We start from the raw sequence: 20,434 nt of genomic DNA, 5'->3' as shown, positions 1-20,434 counted from the left end.
CTGTTCCAATTACAGGTAGTCACAAAACAGCAAGTACATGAACGTAACTTTTTGTTGAATAATAAGCAGCAGCATTACATTAGCCTGTTTCCTGTGTTAATAATATTTCACATATTGAGTCTATGATGGGGGCAGTAGTCTAACTTGCTACCATTGTGAATATATAGGCTACAGTATATCAGGCTCATACTGAAAAGTTCAATCTTGCTGGTATGGCCCCTGAGTTATATAATTATGTATTATATAATTATTATTACTGATGTATAAACATGTAATATCATCTTAATGATGCATTTGATTGAAGTCCAGTTTATTGTAACAACTTTATTTGAGAACTGTCAGGTAGCTCAGTTTGTCAAAATTCATTATGTTTTGTAAACTGAATGTTTTATATGTAAATCCTTTATCTGAAATATCCAGCAGCCTAACTAAAGCTTTGAAGTAAAAATATTTCCCTCTGAGTTGTGGTGGAGTAGAAGTATAAAGTAACAGGGAAATGGAAATTACATCACGACTGTACTTAAATACAGAACTACACTAAATGCACTTAGTTACTTTGCATTACATTAAAAGTCTCTGTTTACAGACGGATCTTTCCTTTAAGTGTGCGTAACATGTGCACCTTACAAACATGGCGGCGCGCCTTGTCCACTGGAGAGTCGCTTTCGTCACTGACGGAGAAAGCCGAACCTTCCCGACCACTCTGGTATGTAAACAAGGTCAGACACTGCAGCACACAGACAAAACACTGTCCTAGAGTCTGTGCGCTTCTGAGTCAAGAGGAGATCTACACTTTTCCACCAGCCCTCTGAGGACCAAGGTAAGCTGTGCGTCATGTGCACGTTAATACGATCATCCGTATGTTATTTGTATTGTTGTGTAGGACGCACTGAAGGGACACATACGATGACATTATCAGGATAAATGTATGAAATGTGTTATTGTGTGTCTTGCACAGCTGCAGACAGATAAGTTTTCGACGTGCAGTCTACCTGTGTCTACAACACAGATTTGCCGCAAAGTCACACGGCAGGTGTGTGTTTACCTCATGCGCAGTCATCAGCTGGCCTCGAACTGGGTCGCTCTGACTGCAAAAGCTGCATGGTCATGTTTTCCCACGACATCAATAAATCCTTTCTAGCGGAGCCTTTCCTTTTTCATGTTTTCCTGCGATTACAATATTGTGTCAATTTCTATATGCAAATGTGACATTTTAGCCCTCAGCTCAGTTTAAATCAGCATTACTGCATACATTGTATGATAACACAATGTATGAACCGCATAAACAACCACTGTATATACAAATATCAGAGTGTTGCAGTTTTGTGGAGCTTGACTGAGCTGCAATGGGGCAATGGGGTCCTTTTTTTATATTGACCAGAATAACTTAATTCATAGTCCAACCAGGGCTGTTTATGCTTGTGTTTAATAAAATGCAGATAACCATTAGTTTCTTAGAATTAGTGAAATGAATGTGCAGAGAGGGTTTATTTGTGCCAGTGAATTCACCCACATCATCCTTAAGTCACGAGAACCCGTTTAGACTGGTCATCCTCACTGCTTCAGCGCCAGCCAGACACAGACTGAGCTCGTGTATTTCTCTGCAATGGCGAGAAAGTGAGGGAATGACACAAAGAAAAATGAATGAGGAGAAAACAGAGAGAGAGGGAGAGAGTGGCAGCCGAGGCTTTGCACTGGAAGCGTGCAGGGCCTGTCACGTTTTGCAGTGTCTGCTTTTTATTACTTGGTCCTGCTCCAGTTAATGATCACTGCTGGTCTCTGCCCCTGATGTGACCTCCTGGAAGACAGACACATTCCTCATATCACACCAGAGATAATTTGACTTTATTAACTCAGGTAGTGGATCATTTATGTATTTGGCAATGCCAGCCAAGGCCAGGGACACAACATCCCTCACCTACTTAATAAGTTGTTGTGGTCACCCTCAGAGGTGTTGTTTTTACTAAATGGCCATGTGAACTTTTTCATCATATGTTCAATGATTTACATGACATGCTGTAGTCTGACGAGACAGTGTCCCCTCTCAGAGACCAAAACTAATTATACATTCTGCTAAACCACATAAAGTCCAAATTTTAAAGGTGTGCCACCAGAAACGTGTCCTGAAATGGTTGACATATTCTTAAATAGCAGTAGTAAATACCACCTTATTGTACACTACAAGCTGAGATGTTTGACTTCATCACAGGAAGGACAATAGCGGAGCTTCTGCTGGTAAATCAGACGTAGTCATGTGATTATCCAAAGTCACATTTATTTGTGTTTCTCACTGTAGGACTCTCTTACAGACCAGCCAAGATGATGCAGTGTTTTCACTTCATGGTGGAGCCGGCCAAAAACTTCACGGCCAAGATAAAGGTAACATGTTTTGATGTGCTCTAAAGGAACATTGTGTGTTTAATGTTCAAACCTGTTTTGCTCCTGGCAGGATGGTTTTTGGGTCACCTTGACGCTCAAGTGGGCAGTTGACATGACAACATTTTTGTAGTACTACACCATGTGACTGCACGCATTTCTCATCTCCTGGTTCTGTTTTTAACTAGAAAAAGCTACAGTATGCAAAGAGTTGCTGATGAGATGAATCGAGGCGGAAAGGCTAGAAGGGAAGGGTGTCTTTATTTCTGCTGACAGGAACAGAGCCATGATGTGCATTTTGATCAGGCTGAGTGACCAGCTCCTTTCTAATTTGACCTTATTACTTTCTAAGGCACTCGTCAAGCACCACTTATGTCCTCCAAATGTCTTTTTCTTTTCTTTTCGCTGAGAACTTTTCCTTTTAAAAACAGTTTCCCACAGAAAATCCTTTTTTTTTAAAATTTTTATTTCCCTGCAGGAATCACACAAGAGAGCAAAGAAGGACAAGAGGGAGCCTCTGGATGAGGATCAGCTGTTTGTGGTGGATCTGGCTAGAGACCTCAGCCGAGTGTGTCAGGTACAACCTCTTGAGAATACACCATGTACAACATAATGTATTCACTTGTTTGGAAACACCTGTTTGGAGCACTTTCAGAACTGACTTGTCTGTACTGAGGAGGTTATAAACAATAATATATTGCTAACAATTCAATCATGAAATCAGATATGACATGAAAGAAAAATAACAATATTAGTTACAAACAATCTTTTTGTTAGATCTGGTAAAAAAGGACACTAAACTCTCACCAATCGAGTCATAGCAGTGACCTTATCATCAGAAATAATGATGATGATTCTATTATATTTTATTTTCACCTACCCTGCGTTTCCCTACCTGTTTTCTCACTGCAGAGGTCAGCAGTCCTGGAGCACATCTGGAACCAGGATGACACCTGGCCAACTCCTCTCTGCAAGGCTTTCATCCTGCAGTGGGCCTCTATGCTGGAGAGCAAGGTGCTTATCAGAGAAAAAAAGACCAGGATATACATTAACCATGCTTAAGGTATATAGAGGTTTAGTCACTAAAGACGTGTATCTTTTTCTCTGCAGAAGAGGCCTCTGCAGACTGATGGCTGGCCAGAGATGGATGAGGGCAAACTGCCAGATCTGATTAATGAGCAGGACCTGATGCAGGCCAAAAACGTGATTCTCAACTGGATCAAGGATGTGAGAGCTCAGCCTGAGGTGGGAAGTTCACATAGTTCACATGTTTCCTGTTCACTGGACTGATTTCTGCAGATTTGTTTTTACCCAATAGACACATTCTTTTCCCACTGATCATCTTGCAGCAAAGTGTGTGGCCTGGGGAACCTGTGGCAAAGGTTCTGGAGGACCTGCAGTCAGCCTGGCGTTGGGGCCGTGCACCCAATCTGCTGACTGCTATGGAGCTGGTCATGTGGACTTTAATGCTGCAGCGCCCAGATAAGGTAGGAGCCCATGTTAGAATACACACACATCTGCACCTCATCAATTTATTGTTCAGGTGTAATAGAAGCCCTCATGGTGTGTTCCCACAGGACACCATCCCGCAGCAGTGGCTCATGTGGAAGCAGAGGACTCAGAATATTGGTTTGTAAATTAAAACTCAATTAAGTTGAAGTTTATTGTATATTTGTAAACTTTCACACCCCTATGAATCTGTTATTATCTCCTTTCAGGTGCCATATCCTACGTTCCTCAACCAGGTGAGTAACATACAGTAGCTCAGCATTTATAATGAAAACTTAATGTGTTTAAAACCACTGCATACAACTGCCTCACTGGCTTCAAGTTAGACTGTTAAACAAGTCTGCACAGCATTGTACAGTTTATGTATAGTATATAGGAGCATCCACACGTCTCAATATTAGGTGTGTAGCGAAGAAGGTGGGTGTGTGTGCACATCCAACTTCAGCTGGGTACAAGCGCAGGACAAAAGACAGCACACGCAGGAAAAAGAGAGGTCGCCACACCATGAAATATTCCAGCTCCCAAAATTTGAATTGATGCATTATTTTGGCCTGCAGGGTCTTCGTCAGGCAAACATCCATGTGAACAGCAAACAAAAAATGATTTACAATTTACTATGCACATAAAAAAAATTAAAGAAAGGACTGTTATCCATACAGTGACACAAGTTTTTGAAAACATTTTTACATTTTTTGCAATGAGAAAATTGTGTACAATGTACAGATTTTTGCATGTGTCAGGACTACTGTCTAGTCCACAGTCCTTTGTTTAGGACAGTGGCAATCTTTTCCAACTCATGGCCCACTTGAAAATCTCAAAAATGTAAGCAGCCCGCACCCAATGCTGTAACAGTACAGAGGCCAAATAATGCTTCTCAGAATACTTTTATTTTAATGAGAACGATCGAACATTAAGGACTGAGCTGAAAGCAGGGGAAGCTTAATTTTTCTATTTTGTTTGAAGGGAGAGATCACTTGTTGATTCACTATCTGTTTCTTGACCCTATTTTCTTTTAATTCTTCTCATTGCTAACAAGCTATCCATCTTGATGCTCCAGTTTTGGCCATGGATGTAATCTTTTAATGTCCAATCAGACTGAGATAACGAACAAGTATATGATGTATCCAGTGGCAAAGTAAAATTTTCTATCACTGGCTTATAACATTGATAGACCTTAATACAAGAAAACATTTTAGGATATGATAAGATAATTTCGTGTTTACAAATTTAAAATTAAATTATTTACAGTAATTACAGTTACAAAGTTGCATCAAATACAGTTTTGGGAGCTGGGAAATTTCAGTACAACCAATCTCTCATTTCCTCAACATTCTCATCTTCACAATATCCACTCTCCAGTCCATAAATACTGGTAATATGACCTATATCTCCAAACTGAAAACACAGTTTTTTGATTGTGTAAAACTAGCTTTGCATCATTATGTTGCTGCATTCACTGTCATCTCTTACTATGAAAGTCTTCTGTTTTTGCAGTGTGGGACTGGATCTCAGATGCTGCAGGTACAGGATTCATTCTATCAGTGTTTCAGCCAACGTAATCTCCTCTGAACCTGTTTGGTAATTCAGATTGTTACTTGTCCCTGCAGTTGAGGTGACTCTGGATCTGGACACAGCCAACCCAGATCTGCTCATCTCCAGTGACGAGAAGAAGATGCGCTGTGGCTTTGAGAGGAAGGATGTTCCCAACTACCACCAACGCTTCGACGGCTGGTGGTGTGCTGTCGGGGTGGAGGGCTTCGGCTCTGGCCGCCACTACTGGGAGGTGGAGGTCGGTGAGCGGGACTGGCGGCTGGGCGTGGCTAAAGAGTCAGCCCTGAGGAAAGGCTTCAAGTCGCTGAACACCAATACAGGGTACCTGACCCTGCGGCTGGAGAGGGGCACTGAGCTGAAGGCGCTGACTGTGCCCTTCACTGCCCTGCCGCCTGGCCTCATCCCCCGCAAAGTGGGCATCTATCTCGACTACGACCATGGCCAGCTGTCCTTCTATGACGTCGACAAACACTTGCACATTTACACCTACAATGAGAGCTTCACTGAGAAGCTGTTCCCCTTGTTTGGTACAGTGGAGATTATCAAGGATCTGGTGATCAAGTCCCCAGCAGCTAAGACCCAATGTCTCTGCTCCACATCCTGCCTCTGGGGTTGAGCTTCCTTCTGTCACCTCTTCCTTCCAAATCCAGTAGACATCATGTTAAAGTATAATAAACCAGGTTATGTAATACTGTAATCAGAATCAGAGATCCTGATGTAAAAGACCATCAATAGCTCCAGTATGTGACCACGCTCTATGCTGCTACTGCTTCACTGTGATTGTTGCTGCCACTTTCTCTCTATAGAGTTATCATGTTGCCCGCGTAGAAGGAGTCTGTTGCGCTACAGTCCGTCCACTAAAACAGGTCGGAGCTCTCAGAATAAGACAATATACTACACAGTTCAATGGGCCTCTTGTCAACAACTGAACCTATGTTACCATGTTATCATGTTTCCCTTTGCTCACATACATAATGTATTTTCATACATTTAAAACAAAGCCTATAGCATTAATGTACTGTATTGTGCAATATTAATCCTGCAGTGAGAATGCACTCTGTGAATAATAAATAAAGCAAATGTGTGTCTTAAATTCTAGTCTGTTTATTGGTGCAGGGCTGTTTGTTTGGTGGAACAGACAAATAAATATATGGCAATGAGAAGTGATGTGTGCAGTATATATACAAACCCAGTCCCTTCTAGTTCACACTATCTTGGGTAAATAAAGAGGTGGTGTCAGTTATCTGCCTCAGTATCTTCTCTTGTTTCTCTCTGCTCACAATAATTCCCCCTTTCATCTCTTCCCTGTCTCTGCTAGGGTTACTTTATGTGTGTATATGTTTCATATTCCTAAATTACATCAAAACCTGTGGTTAGCAGTATTCCAGCTCAGATAGCATAGCAATGTCTGCTTGCAACTGAGGTAATTTATGAACTATATTTTCTAAATAAGCTTTATTAATTGTTCTGCATGGTTGTATTACACAGGATATTTTTTAAACACTCCCATAGCATTCTGGGTGGAATATTTTTCTAAAATATTGACAGGTGTCTTCTGGCTCCCTTCACTTTTAACTCAGGTAGCAGACTGATGAAATGGGTTCACTTTGATTTCCTGGTCATTAAGCAAAAAATGACTTATTACATGTGAACAGATGGTTGTTTGAAAGTCATCTCTTCTGCCAAAACCACTTCAGATGCATTATGTAATCCCTGATGATCATTCAATCTGGCAACCCAAATGTTGTTGTTATTCATGCATCATATAACAATCATTGAATGATCAGTAGCCTATAGATTAAACCACCCAACAGTGTATGAAGGTATTAAAATCTGCTTCACCTCGACCAGTTTCAGCATTACATGCTGCTTGTATGTTAATGCTGAAGCATCGATAATAGCCTGATAATACACTGATGAAATATATATTATAGGAAAAATATATTTACATGTGGAGCATATTGTTGATAATTCTTACTTGAGTAAGGGAGTTGCTTGGAATGGAGTATTTCTATAGTGTGAGATCTATATATACCTTTGGTGCCCAAAACAGGGGTGTCCACGTACTTTTGGCCACATACTGGATCACATGCATGTGATCAGCTGAAAGTCGTGCACCAGCTGCACCAATCAGAGAGCTCTAACTGTGGCACCTGTTTTCAGCATATTAATACAAATATAAAACAAGAAGAGAACGTTAAATATACGTCATGAATGAATGCTAGGATAACACTAAACACATGTTTTTTTGTTTCTTTGTTTTCAACTTTTATTTTCAGTTTCAGGATATTTCAAGAATATGATGATGTCATCGGTGTGCGACGACGTTAGAAAGGGTTATATGAGAGAAAGACGATGACAACAAGTTTAAAACAGGCTTTAAAAACCCACTTTGGGTTCGACAGCTTCAGGTCTAAACTACAGGAAGATGTTGTCAAAGCGGTCCTCAGAGGTGAGTGAGTCAGCGGCCCATGTAACTGCTGTTTTAGTCTCTGTGGCTCCATGCTAATTAGCTGCCGTTAGGTGGCTAACAGTAACAAGGAACCTTCATTAACGTTCAATAACATGAAGCTGAGTGTGAATTGTGTCTCACGGGAAGTGTTGTCGTTGTCACGGGGACAGTAATGTCTGACACGGTGTTGTTGTCTGTGTGTAGGTGACAGGGATGTGTTTGTGTGCATGCCTACTGGAGCAGGAAAATCCCTCTGTTATCAACTGCCTGCAGTGCTGGCTGAGGGTATCACTCTGGTTATATCCCCGCTCATCGCCCTCATTCAGGTCAGTCTCTATCCCCGGCTGTTCCGCAAACCTTTCAGACACCTGCCAGATTGTGTGTGCAGTGTCAGTTACAGTGGCAAGAAAAGGTGTGTGACCCCTTTGGAATGACCTGGTTTTCTGCATTGATTTGTCATTAAATGTGATCTGATCTTTATCCTCACACAAATGTAGACAAACAGTGCCCCTAATCACTCATCATACTCTTTTGTGTGCTTATTAAGCACACCGATTGAACATTCACAGTTCTGGTGGAAAGAGTAAGTGAACCCTCGGATTTGATAACTGGTTGAACCTCCTTTGGCACCAATAACCTCAAACAAACAAATAAGCCTTTAGTTGTTACTCTGAGCTCATTTCACATGTAAGAACAATACGATGATTTGTATGTTATTAGTTAAAATAGCTTGTGTTAGTTCATAATTGTAACTAAGATGAAGATCTGACCATATATTAGGGCACATTTATAAACAAATGGAGGTCATTCCAAAGGGTTCACTTACTTCTTTTCTTGCCTCTGTATGTGTTGCTCACTCCCTGTGTTTCCTCCCAGGACCAAGTGCAGCACCTGAAGGATCTGAACATCCCCGCCTGCTCCATCAACTCCAAGCTCCCAGCAGGCGAGCGCCGTCTGATCCTGACCGACCTGGAGAGCAGCAGCCCGAAGCTGAAGCTGCTCTACATCACTCCAGAGATGGTGGCCTCTCCCTCGTTTCAGCCGTGCCTGACAGGCCTGTGCTCCCGTGGCCTGCTGTCCTACCTGGCTGTGGATGAGGCTCACTGCGTCTCCCAGTGGGGCCACGATTTTAGACCGGACTACCTCAAACTGGGTGAGCTGCGTGCTCGCATGCCTGGAGTTCCCTGCTTGGCCCTGACAGCGACGGCACCCGAGAATGTACAAAAGGACATTGTTCAGTCCCTCAGGCTGCGCTTGCCCCTATCTTTCGTTACACCTGTTTTCCGCAGTAACTTGCACTATGATGTGATCTTCATGGAGCTGCTGCCGAACCCCTACGTTCACCTCCATGCCTTTATTAAGAAGGCGCTGGCACTGGACAGCGGGTCTAATGGACAGGTCAGTGGACTGGACTCTGTGAGGTCTCTGTGTTATATTTTTAACAGTTACATTAACATGTTGGAGCAGTACATAAAGGAACAGCTCATTTGAAAAGACAGAAACAAAAGGATCTAAAAATTATAGCTATGGTTGGACTAAGGTTTTCTATGTCATTTAAAGTCCGTGGATTCAAGCAAAATGAAACAAATCCTTAAAAAGTCTTGACTTCTGTTAGGACATACTGATACTGTATTTTCTGGACAATACTATTACTATCTAAATACTACTGAGTACTGAATACTACAATAAAAATGGAGCAAAAGTAAGGTGATTATAGATAATAATAAATGAAATGAAACAAAAAATAAAATCTGTTTACAGACAGTTATGACAGTCTAGAATGAATAATTTGAAATAAAATATGAAGCATGAGAGAGTGACATGCAAAACTTAGATGTGACATGTGCAACCAATAATTAAATAATTTAACATTGGAGGTGGAAAGCAGCAGAAAGTCAGGTTTGATAACGGTACAGTTCACATTGTATGTCAAATCAGGTCTCAGCTCTCTGAATCTTTTCATCCAAGGATACATACTTGACATCCTGTAGAGAAGCCTGTTGTGACTATTTTCTTTGAAAGAGGAGCAATTTAATATGATGGATTTTAACATCAATCCTTATGTCAAATCTTAGGCATCTCCAATGTGTAATTGTGACAGATTTCACATCTTACTTCAGACAAGTTTTGAGCCCTAAAAACTCTCAAATTCAACTTAAATCGGTGTGACAAAGATGCAGTATATGCTGAAGGCAGAATATTTTACAACAGGACAATGAAACGGACTCAGTGCCAACATCGGCTCAGCTGTGATATTTAACAGTTGAGTATGGAGCACTTTTCTGTATTTATGCAGCATAAAATTCTAGTTTGATGCAGAAGAATAATTTTTGGCTGATAATGTTTTCCCTGAGAATGCTGTTTTTCTCACACTATCTGATATTTGTGAACAGGGTTGTGGGATTGTTTACTGTCGGACCAGGGAGGGCTGCGAGACAGTGGCTTACCAGCTGACCAAACTTGGAGTCTTGTCTAAGCCTTATCATGCAGGTAGCAGTGTTTCTCTCCTAATGTGTATGTGTAGGATTAGAAAACATCAGGATTGGGGCTGATGTGTTTGACTTCTGGTTTTGCAGGTCTGAAAGCAGGAGATCGAACCGAGGTCCAGAATGAGTGGATGCAGGGGAAGGTGTTGGTTATTGTAGCCACCATCAGCTTTGGTATGGGAGTAGACAAGGCCAATGTCAGGTGAGGCAGTGAGGTTTTTTTGCTGTATTCCTTTGTTACAGTATTTAAGATTGTATGTGTTGATGTTTCTGTTAATCCTGCAGGTTTGTTGCTCACTGGAACCTCGCTAAGTCTCTGGCCAGTTACTACCAAGAGTCTGGGCGAGCAGGTAGAGATGGACTGCCCTCCTCGTGTCGCACATACTACTCCCGGAGAGATAAGGAGCAGATTATTTTCCTCATCCGCAAGGAAGTGGCCCGCAGACAGGTCAGCACAGCAACAGAGGACTCTAAATGTAAGGAGTCAGATTAATGTCAAGGTATCTGAACATCTCTGAACAACTTGTCTATAGGAGAAACGTGGCTGTGCAAAGGAGACAGACAAAGCAGCCATTACAGACTTTGAAGCCATGGTGTCATTCTGTGAGCAAGAAGGGTGAGTGAAGAAATCAGTGCTCACATGCATGCAAGTCACTTTTTGTTTATTGCTTACAAATAAAAGCAAGTAGGACAATAAGTGAAACGTCAAAACATGACATCATTACATAATGGCTTTGCCCTTTGCACAAATACAACATGCAGGTTTATACATTACACAACTCTGATCACGTACATGCTATTTCAGTTTGTGTACAGTGGAGGGCAGACTTGATCTGTCTTTATGCCATGTTGTACAGAATATGCTGAGGAACACTTACAGCTCCCCCTCTTAGGCGGATCTTACCTAATTCCACGTCTGACTGCCAATTCTAATACCTTAAGAATGACACATAGTCAGCCTAAGAAAAAACATTAGAAAAACAAATTTGGCATTTTCCCTTCATATTTAGCTGTGTAACCCGCTGTCGGTCTTCTTCAGTTTCTTTAAACGATTCCCCACATCATATTTTGTCTGCACTGTTAAAGTTGCAATTGGGGTTGGCTCTGCCTTTTCCTCAGATCAGAGGCATTGTTGTTGCCCTGTAGAGCACAGAGATGCTCCAAGGAATGTGGATTCTCCTGAAAATCTGGCAGCTTTGGCAGGTGTCTGGCAGCCAGTCAGAACATCCTTCTCTGTGTTTGTCAGGTGCTTTGTTGTTCAAGGGTTGGGCCTCTTCAGCGCTCCTGAACACACCCGGTATGAGGCTCCACTGAGATAGACCTTTAATATTTACCTATGAATTACATGACCATGACTCTCAGTAGGATTTTTCATTGACTCTACAGGATTCATGGTGCTGCAGCGAAAGCCTGCATTTGTGGGATTTTTTTGTGTGTGCACCATCTCCTGTGCTTAGATGCCTGATGATAATGAACTGAAATTCTCCTTGTGTGGAGCACATTTGCTCAGATGTTTGGTCCCTTCATCCTGGTCTTGCGACAGCAGCAGCAGGTCACGCAGGTCAGCACTATCATGAACAGGACCACCACTGCAGGAGAGCAAATCAACAGTATCATGACTGACTCAGTCTTAAAGAATTCAAAAAATCAGTTATGACAGAGAGCGTCCACTCACAGATGAAGGTCAGAAGGATGGAGAAAGCTCCCACCTCTATAGCGTTGGCTCTGGGCAGACCCTGCAACTTTACCCAAATCCTGTTCAGGAGGTTCAGCGTCTCTTCTTTGGCATCCATCCTCGTGACGAGGCAGAAACAGGGTGGATGTATTTACACTGAAGATAGTCAAGCTTAAATTTGGTTTACACAGTCTCATTTATTTGCCTGTGTTTAGTGTCATCAGGATATAACTTCCTGTTGCTTGTCACTGACGCCCTTAGTGGGTGGGACACAAGCACATAATTTGCTGCTGTTTATCCATGAACATGATGAAGTTGTGCTGACTAACAGTTTCTTTGCCTAATTGAGGTTTTGTGATTTTAAGAGAGAGTAGGAGGGTTAGAGTGAGAGGAAGCCAGGAGTTTTACTGCCTCGGGTGAACTGATGTAAAGCATGTTTCTAGCCAAGTGTGTGTCTGAGAGTGATTGTGTGTATCAGGGTAATCATACAGGGGGTGGGGCTGGTGGTTTAGGGCGTTCAGCATAAGTAACAGGTTAACCCTCTGTTAGGCTTTTTGTAAGACAACATAATAAAAGTGACTGTAGCAGATGACCCTGATTGATAAATTATATTTCTGCACAGCCAGTGCTTGGTGGATGTTAATTTTAGACCTTGTTTAGACCCCCAGTTTAGACTTTTCCACAGTAACTCTTTGTTAGGTTTAATAATGAACTTAATGAACCTAAACAGTGAAAAACCCCCTCAGACACTACTCTGTCACTACAGTTCTCTCCTTATTTTAAAGAAGACTAGTTTAAATTTTCTCTGTGTGTTTGCACATAAGAAGTCTGTATTTTCAAACACATTCTTGTCATTCTTCCCAGCCTGCAGTATTTCTCAGGTGCTTTGTCTCTCAAACACACACAAACAGATACAGACACACTCACTGTGAGAGGCACTTACCTATGAGAGTCTTTGTTGTTTTCACACACTCAGCCAAGCCAACCCAGACTAACTGGTAAAGATGACAAAACAGAAGTAAGCAGACTAGTTGATGAGGAGGAGACAGTGATGAACATGACATTTTCCCTGAAGGAGTTACCTGCTGAATGTCTGACTGCTGTAAATCATCCAGAGGAGGAAAAGTGCTCAGACGCTGCCCAAGATTAGCAGTCAGGCTGAGATTAGGGTTAGGAGGGATAATTCCTCAGGTACAGATGATAGTCTGCACTTGGAGTTGAAGTAAAGTGAGATGACACACAAAAACAAATCCCAGTCAGTGCTCCTCTGTTGTCCTTTTTAAAGTTTTCCTTCCTTTTAGCCTTTTTATCTCTTATGCTCTTTCTTTAGTTCGGTCTTTAGGCTTCCTCTCTTCTTTTTGTTGTTGTTGTTTTTTTTTGTTTTTTTTTGGTAGTGACACACGTAGAGTAGTTATCTGCTGTGCTCCTCACGTTAGTTTGTCTGCCTCCAAGGCTGTTTTCTCTCTGACGGTCCTGCCTGGGAGTGACTGTTGCTTCACAGACTCTTTGTGCGCCTCTCTGTCTTTCCCCACCTCCTTTGGTGAGACTGCTCCTCTCTCTTTCATGGCTGTGGAGACAGCGTTTCCATTTCCAGCAAGGTAGTTAGTATGTTGTTGAAGTGGCTCGTTTAATGAGCTGCTTCCCAAACACACTCTCTCTCTGTGTGGTTGTGGTGTTACATAATACTCGATCTGATACAGGAGTGTGAGGCTTTTTTATAGAAAGAGTGGAAACAATCACATGTAAAGCAGGGATCATAATAAAACACATAACATGCAGGAACAAGGTGAGCTCTTGTTAGAAATGAATAGGTTGTGTGTCCAAAAAAACCTTAATGTGTAGGAAAATAAGACCAAAAATCACCTCCCAAATTAAGATTTAATTTGCTCTAATGCATTCTTTATATCGGTATAGAGGCTAATTGCCCTGTCTGTTAGCTCTGTCTATTTCTGATTGCCAGGCAGCTGTATTTTTTATGCCATGTGAAGAGGGAGCCCTGTTTGGCTTATTTCATAATAGAAACATTGATTGCGGTCAGTGTGTGATGGTTACACAACATCTAATAGATCAGTCATGCACCAGATAACCTCACCAAACCACTTGTGTATGATGGAGAGATGCTTGCTGTGTGCACAAAAACATCATTTGTCTTGACCATTTAAGTACAAACTCTATCATGTAGATAGCTTCACAATGTCTTGCATCTGTTTTGCTAATTTATTCTAACATGCAGGAGCAATGTCACCGTCCTGTCATTTACATGTATTTAGTTTGTAATACTCAGTGTGTCTCATCTACCCAACAGTTGTCGTCATGCTATCATCTCCAAGTTCTTTGGTGACAAGGCACCAAACTGTGCCGGCGCCTGCGACTACTGTCGTAACCCTAAAGCTGTACGTGCCCAGCTGGAGAAATCGGCTGTCCTCAGAACCAAGACTGAGGCAGCTCAGAGCAAAGAGCCCAAAGGACGGTTTGGTTTCCAGTCAGACGCTTATGGAGGAGGAAAGAAGGGTTACGGCTTTGAGAGGCAGGAAACTTTAATGACATTTTCTGAAATGTTGATTTCATTTGTCCCACTATGGATGTCATATTTCTTCAGTTTGGATTCAGAGTAACATAAAGTAATGGTGAACCTGTAGATCAAACTAATGTCACACCTTGTAGGTTTGATGAAGGGGATAGTGGCAATAGCGATGAAGATGTCATAAAGAGGAAAAAGGAGTTTTCCGACCTCTTCAAGCAGCAGATGAACCTACGGAAGGTGAATCATAATATAATAATATAATATATAACCAACACACACAAACTTTTGTAGAAATGTAAACTTAACCGGGCTAGAAAAACAACTCAAACATTGTTTGCATTGTTTGTCTGTACATGTGTTCGCCAGCTGTGGGCAGCAGAAAGACAGGGGTTGTTGGGGCCCCTGTTAAGTGAGGCTTGTAGTAAATCGCTCCCACATGTTCAGTGGAACTGGCACAACACTGTAGAAAAACTATTCCTCAGCAGGCCCAAGTGGAAGTTGGCCAGTTTACAACACAGCAGAAATGAAAACAGGAATGTCATCATAATTGTATAGTAGTAGAAACAGAATTTAAACAATAAAGAAGTAATGATCATAATGGAAATTAATGAGACCATTGTCACTTCACCGCTAAGAACTACATATAAATATAATAGGTCCCATATTGTATTAAGTGAGAATTCCATGTCTTCTTTGTATCAAAGAGCTCAGTCCACAGAGAAATGCACCCCGCCTGTATTCAGAAACTGTGACTTAAAACGAGCCGTCAGGACTTGTGTAACTTTGTGATGTCACAACAAAGCAGTCACTGCTCTCAGCCATTCCCCAAGCAAGAGAGGCTCAGAGCCTCTCTTCTGATTGGTTCACCGACCTGTTGTTGTTTGAGCTTCTGAGAGAAGCCTGAGAGAGGAGATGTAAAACTACACTGAGATGGTTTTTGGTACTTAAAACCACAAGTATGTCTTCTTATGGATCAACACTTCAAATAAAACACAGGAAAAGTGAAAAATACGGGACCTTAAATGACATTGAAGAGAATTACCAGGTTACATCCATAATATATAAATAGCCAACCCTTACAGGCTTGAAAGATGGCAGTATATGCAGTAGTCATGTCTTGAATAAAGTATGACTGAACCATACTGAACATATGGATAGACAGATGGAGCGGTGGGTGAGGAATATTCTATGGACATTTTAATACTTATTTCTGCTGTGTCACAATTAGAACCAAGAGTAATTTCCTCTTAAAGTCACTGTCAAGCTGACACGGGGTCTTTTTCAAATGCAAAAGATACATTTAAATTTAAATGTGCTCATTTGGCAGTAGAGAGGTTCAGGGTGATGTTAATTATAAATCTCGTCAGGAGTTGAGCAGTTATGCTGCAGAGATGGAGGAAGTGTGCCAGTGTCACTTCTCTAAAATAATACATCACCCATCAAAAATGCACTGTTTGATTGGAAGTTTCTTTCATTTAGTAGAATATCTAGAACTAGCTACTGACTCCTGTCTGTGCTCGTGTGTCTTTAGGGAACTGAAGGTCAGAGGGAGGACTTTGTTCCCCCAGGTAATATAAATAAAGAAGCAAATCATTATAAATGAATACTCGGGCCAATGTGTACTGTCATATAAGCAGTGTGTCCCTCTGTGCAGATGCTGCCTGCCTACTCAAAGACGCCAGCAGCCAGAGGATCCCCAGGCTCACTGTAAAGGTACAATGGAGCACTTGAATGCCACAAACACATTCCTCATACCTTCTCCATTCATTAACATGTCTATAGGAATTCAGTGACTCATGTGTCGCGAGATGTGAAGGGAGACATTGCAACTGAGCAATACAACCCCACCGCTGTAAATATACAGCACTTCTACAGCTTAGAAAAGGAGACTGCAGCAGATGAAAATAAAATACTGCCACTGTGGCCCACCTATGTATTACAAGCGATGTCATTTTGTACAGTAGAAGTGGGAAGCTTCAGCATCTGAAATGTGGATATTTTCTGTTCTGCTGAAACATAATTGATGTAATTACAGAGCATATCTGAACTCATGTGTCCACAAAGTTTAGCCATTTTTGCTCCTTTTTGCTTTGGTGTTGAACTGTGTGCAAACATATCACCCACTCAAATGTCTTTGTAATTGATTGAATTATTATAATTCTTCTGCTATTAACACCTACAGCCTTTATTTACACACCATTCTATCTTATCACTGTTTGTTTTTATTTATTCAGTTGTTAATTAACTTTATATTTCAGGCCAGAGAGCACTGCCTGTACCTCTTGGAAGAGGCGTTACATGGCCACCAGGGGGCAGAAGACACATTCAAGTAATTGTGCAGATACATGCTCCAAGCATCATTTTTATACATAGTTCATTTTCTTAAGAAAATTACTTGACACCTGACATTGGTCTTCATCTCCTCTCCACCTCTCAGCTGTGACACTCCGTCCATGGCGGTGGATCTCGAACACGAGGTCTTCAAGAACAGCAAGTCGTCCAACTTGTACAAAGCAGCCGTACTAAAGAAGGTAACTCCCGACTGTTCTGCTGTTCATGTAAGGAAAATATATGCCTTGACACATCTCTTATTCTGAAGGTGTCAGAGATGAAGAAAGGGGCAACTCCCTCAGCTGGAGGAGAAAGAGGAGAAGGTGACAAGACTACCAGCAGCAGTGAATCCAGAGAAGTTGAGTCGAAACTCAAAGGGGAAGCATCCTCCTCCTCCTCTTTTTCATCCTTTTCTGAGGAGATGCAGGGGTTCACATCTGCATCTGAAGTCTACTCAGTAAGATCACTTTAGTAGAAACTTTCTTCAGCTAGTTTAGAAGCAATTAGTGCGGGTTCTTGTGGCTGCAGACTAACTTTCTGATATAAACATGTATCTGTTTTATCATTATTCCTCCAGCTGAAGCGTAAGAGGGTAGGGGCAGGCCAGAGGGGCTCTTCCAACCCCTTCCAGACTGCCAAGGATCTGCTGAAGTCCTCCATGTTGGACACTGCTTCTAACAAATTGTCAGAGAGTGGTGGGTTTTACAATGACAGCTCAGGAGGCTCTGGAGAGTCATCTGTCAAGGTGAGAATAAAAGACATGAACACAGATACATCTTCGGCTGTAACATCGTCTATCAGAGCCAGAGCAAATGCAGTTGCTGCCTCCATGAACAGCCCGACAAAGGGGGGCAAAGCCATGAGCAAGAAGCAGCAGAAGCTGGCAGAAGCGGCAAAAAGTACCCGCAACATTTCCCAGTACTTTGCAAAGAAACAAACAACAGAAGAAAGCCAGGAGGAGCCGGAGGGACTTAATACTACGTTACCTCAAACTACCACTGTGATTCCTGAAGAATTCACCTGCCAGCAGGAACACTCACCTGTCACTGTGGACGCTGCAGAGAGCAGTCCTGTGGAATCAGAGACTCAGGATGTGATGCAAGAAGAAATAAAAAAAGAAGTAATAGTTATAATTGATGACAAGGAGGAGGAAACGTATGAAACAGAGACTTCAGAGCTGAAGCAGGTTCAAGACACATCAAAAGAGGATATAAGGTCTGCCACAGAGTGATTTCAGCCATTTTATGACAACTTTGCTGGAAAAGTCCTCTTTCATCAAATTTGCTTTTCCCCCTCACAGACAAAACAAACCAGAGGAAGAAGCTAAACCAGCTCTAATACAAGGGGTAGGTGTCTGTTTCCTCTCCAGTCTTAAGATTTATTTCCTGCTCAGTAACTTATGATGATACATACTGTATATTTCCAGCTGACAGATGATATGAAAGCCAACAGAGAGTCGTCTCCTCCAGCCAAGCGCAGCCGCCCCACCAATGGCAGCACCAGAAGAGTAACCTTCAATCCTAACGTGCAGGAGAGGGCCCTGCACCCGGTGAACGAGCCACCGAAGCCGGTGACGCTGAAGGAAGCGGCCGACATTGTGGTCCGCTACCTGGACCCTTTTTACACTCAGGGGAAGTTTGCCACCAAGGTGAGAGAGGCAATTATCATTTCATATTTGCAGAGAAGCAGCAAGGTGAAATGAAAAGACAGGCTTGACTTGTTTGCTGATGAATTCTCCGCGGTTGCTTTCTGTGGTTGTAGGAGCTGTTCAAGTCCTTTGCTCGCTACTTGTCTCACCTTCTTGCAGAAGGAAGGAGTCGGGGAAAAGGCCAAGGTAAGCAGGGGGGATACATCATTAAAAATAATAAACAACACCCCAGAATTGCACAGCTACAAACAATGGACTGTTTTCTGACTCTTGTATTTGTGTCCACAGTTAAAGCAGAAGCCAAAGCTCTCATTAAGAAGTTCTTCAGCAGAGTCCAGCGCTGCGAGAGCGAGGCGGACTGGAAGCACCTTAAAAGACCACACAGCTGTAAAACCACAGAGAACAAGGAATGACGGGAAGGGAAACGTAGCCATTTTTAGGGCCAAACACTTCCTCTTTGTCAGTGCCTCTTGTTCCAGTAATCTCAGGCTTCGTCACAGACGCCTGCCGACCAGGTTTATGGTTGATTTGCTGCTAGAGTTCTGCTTTTTTCCAGGCGGGTTGCTGCTATGGTAGTTTATGTCAATAATCGAGCAATAAAATATTGACTGTTAAAGCCTGCGAGAGCGGTGGTAGCACTAACATGACAAGTGTTCTTTATGTTTCACCCCATTGTCTGAAAATTGTGTACATTTCAAATTTCTGCTGACCGAAGCATACAGTTTTACATCACTCCTCTGCAGGCAGCAATCAGACTTCATATCACAATATAGGAATGCTGTATGGGACTTTTGTGGTACTGCACTCTTCTCTTTTTCCACCTGCACTTATACCTGCAGTAAAGCATGTTTCAAGTCTCTGCAAGTTGATTTTCATACAGAGCTGGAAAGTTTTGATGGTTTATCCTTTGGGGACCATGAATGTCTGAACCAAACTACATGACAATCTACCAAATAGTTGTTGAGGTATTTCAATCTGGACCAAGGTGGTGGACCAGCCGAAAGAACAACTGACTTCCATCCATAGAGCCTTACCACCATCATTGGCTAGAAAAACATTGTGCCAGTGGTTGACTCAAATTTGAAGTATACATACTTTGAAGTAAATGGGGATAAAGCATACAAAAACACTGGAACAATGTATGAATGTTTGACATAAACCAGATGGTGCAGTGCTATGTTTTTATTGCTGCTACATATTTTCTCTTTGCCTGCTGGACTACAGAACAGAGAGCAGGAAGCAAATGGACATAAATGACACATACTGTATGATGAAAAACTGACATGTATTTTCTTTTACTTATTTACTAAGTTCAGATTTGTCGTAGGTTGTCTCTCAGCTTTAGCAAGAGGATAATGTGTGCTGAAGGATGTTTTTTTTTTTTGTCTTTGTTAGCTATATTGTTTCCAATGAGGGAAATGCTCTTTATGTTATAGTGCCTGTCAGGACTGTGAGAGGCCATAGCTTCTGTCTCAAGACAGGAGGAAAACCCAAAGAGTACTTGAGGCACTGATGGACACAGAGACTTGACTGTATAGAGTCTGAACAGCCATAGTTTGTCTACTCTTTGCTCCTAAATGTTTACAATAAAGACCATGCTGAACAGGAACAGACAAACAGTGTGAGACGTCCCTTTTTGTGTCTTGATTAATAACTGCTCATGTCTTCTGTTGGACAATCAAACTTATTGGCGCTCTGGGTGGGATGGAGAGGGAGGGAGGGAGGAGATGTCGGTGCCAGGGACGATGTCAAATACAGTCTATGTGTCAAATAAAGGGTGACGTCACCTCCATAAGTGCTAACTTCAGGCGCTCCATGTAACTTCCGACTTCTGATGTATTTTCATTCAGACAATTAAGTAGAAGGGTTGTAAATTATTTTA

The 20,434-nt window shown here is 42.0% G+C and overlaps 2 protein-coding genes and 1 long non-coding RNA gene across 4 annotated transcripts; 2 read left to right on the top strand and 1 right to left on the bottom strand.

Moving 5' to 3' along the window:
• Nucleotides 1–715: 715 nt before the first annotated feature.
• LOC111230242 (butyrophilin subfamily 3 member A3-like) lies at nt 716–6,529 on the top strand. 2 transcript variants are annotated; one of them, XM_022756910.1, is made up of 10 exons: nt 716–820; nt 2,310–2,379; nt 2,855–2,953; nt 3,289–3,390; nt 3,487–3,621; nt 3,726–3,863; nt 3,954–4,005; nt 4,095–4,121; nt 5,380–5,406; nt 5,493–6,529. In XM_022756910.1, the coding sequence occupies exons 2-10, from the start codon at nt 2,320–2,322 to the stop codon at nt 6,050–6,052; spliced, it is 1,200 nt and encodes a 399-aa protein (XP_022612631.1). In that variant the 5' UTR covers nt 716–820; nt 2,310–2,319; the 3' UTR covers nt 6,053–6,529. The 2 variants fall into 2 exon arrangements, with proteins under 2 accessions (XP_022612631.1, XP_022612630.1); XM_022756909.1 differs by having other exon boundaries at nt 2,297–2,379.
• A 1,254-nt stretch (nt 6,530–7,783) lies between these two features.
• On the top strand, nt 7,784–20,155 carry recql5 (RecQ like helicase 5). The gene is made up of 19 exons (XM_022756981.1): nt 7,784–7,888; nt 8,093–8,214; nt 8,765–9,286; nt 10,282–10,378; nt 10,465–10,576; nt 10,660–10,822; nt 10,908–10,990; nt 14,355–14,576; nt 14,714–14,810; nt 16,105–16,141; nt 16,228–16,286; nt 16,832–16,902; nt 17,011–17,104; nt 17,173–17,361; nt 17,482–18,119; nt 18,205–18,250; nt 18,331–18,552; nt 18,666–18,738; nt 18,841–20,155. The coding sequence occupies exons 1-19, from the start codon at nt 7,792–7,794 to the stop codon at nt 18,963–18,965; spliced, it is 3,069 nt and encodes a 1,022-aa protein (XP_022612702.1). The 5' UTR covers nt 7,784–7,791; the 3' UTR covers nt 18,966–20,155.
• Nucleotides 11,746–13,315, bottom strand: LOC111230295. Its single transcript, XR_002665433.1, has 4 exons — nt 13,132–13,315; nt 12,993–13,044; nt 12,050–12,168; nt 11,746–11,963 (listed from the first exon to the last, which is right to left on the bottom strand). It is a non-coding gene; the product is annotated as an uncharacterized LOC111230295 (long non-coding RNA).
• Nucleotides 20,156–20,434: the final 279 nt, after the last annotated feature.

This window comes from Seriola dumerili, unplaced genomic scaffold (assembly GCF_002260705.1).
Source record: "Seriola dumerili isolate Sdu_G_001 unplaced genomic scaffold, Sdu_1.0 BDQW01000260.1, whole genome shotgun sequence".
In the NCBI taxonomy this organism is placed as follows: domain Eukaryota; kingdom Metazoa; phylum Chordata; class Actinopteri; order Carangiformes; family Carangidae; genus Seriola; species Seriola dumerili.
This window is presented reverse-complemented; position numbering and strand designations above follow the sequence as displayed.

Coding starts and splice junctions, on each gene's coding strand:
- LOC111230242 (XM_022756910.1), top strand. CDS start 2,320: ATGATGCAGTGTTTTCACTTCATGGTGGAGCCGGCCAAAAACTTCACG. Junction 2,380..2,854: donor ACTTCACGGCCAAGATAAAG/GTAACATGTTTT, acceptor ATTTCCCTGCAG/GAATCACACAAGAGAGCAAA. Junction 4,006..4,094: donor GCAGAGGACTCAGAATATTG/GTTTGTAAATTA, acceptor ATCTCCTTTCAG/GTGCCATATCCTACGTTCCT.
- recql5 (XM_022756981.1), top strand. CDS start 7,792: ATGACAACAAGTTTAAAACAGGCTTTAAAAACCCACTTTGGGTTCGAC. Junction 10,991..14,354: donor TCATTCTGTGAGCAAGAAGG/GTGAGTGAAGAA, acceptor TCTACCCAACAG/TTGTCGTCATGCTATCATCT. Junction 16,903..17,010: donor GGGGCAGAAGACACATTCAA/GTAATTGTGCAG, acceptor TCCACCTCTCAG/CTGTGACACTCCGTCCATGG.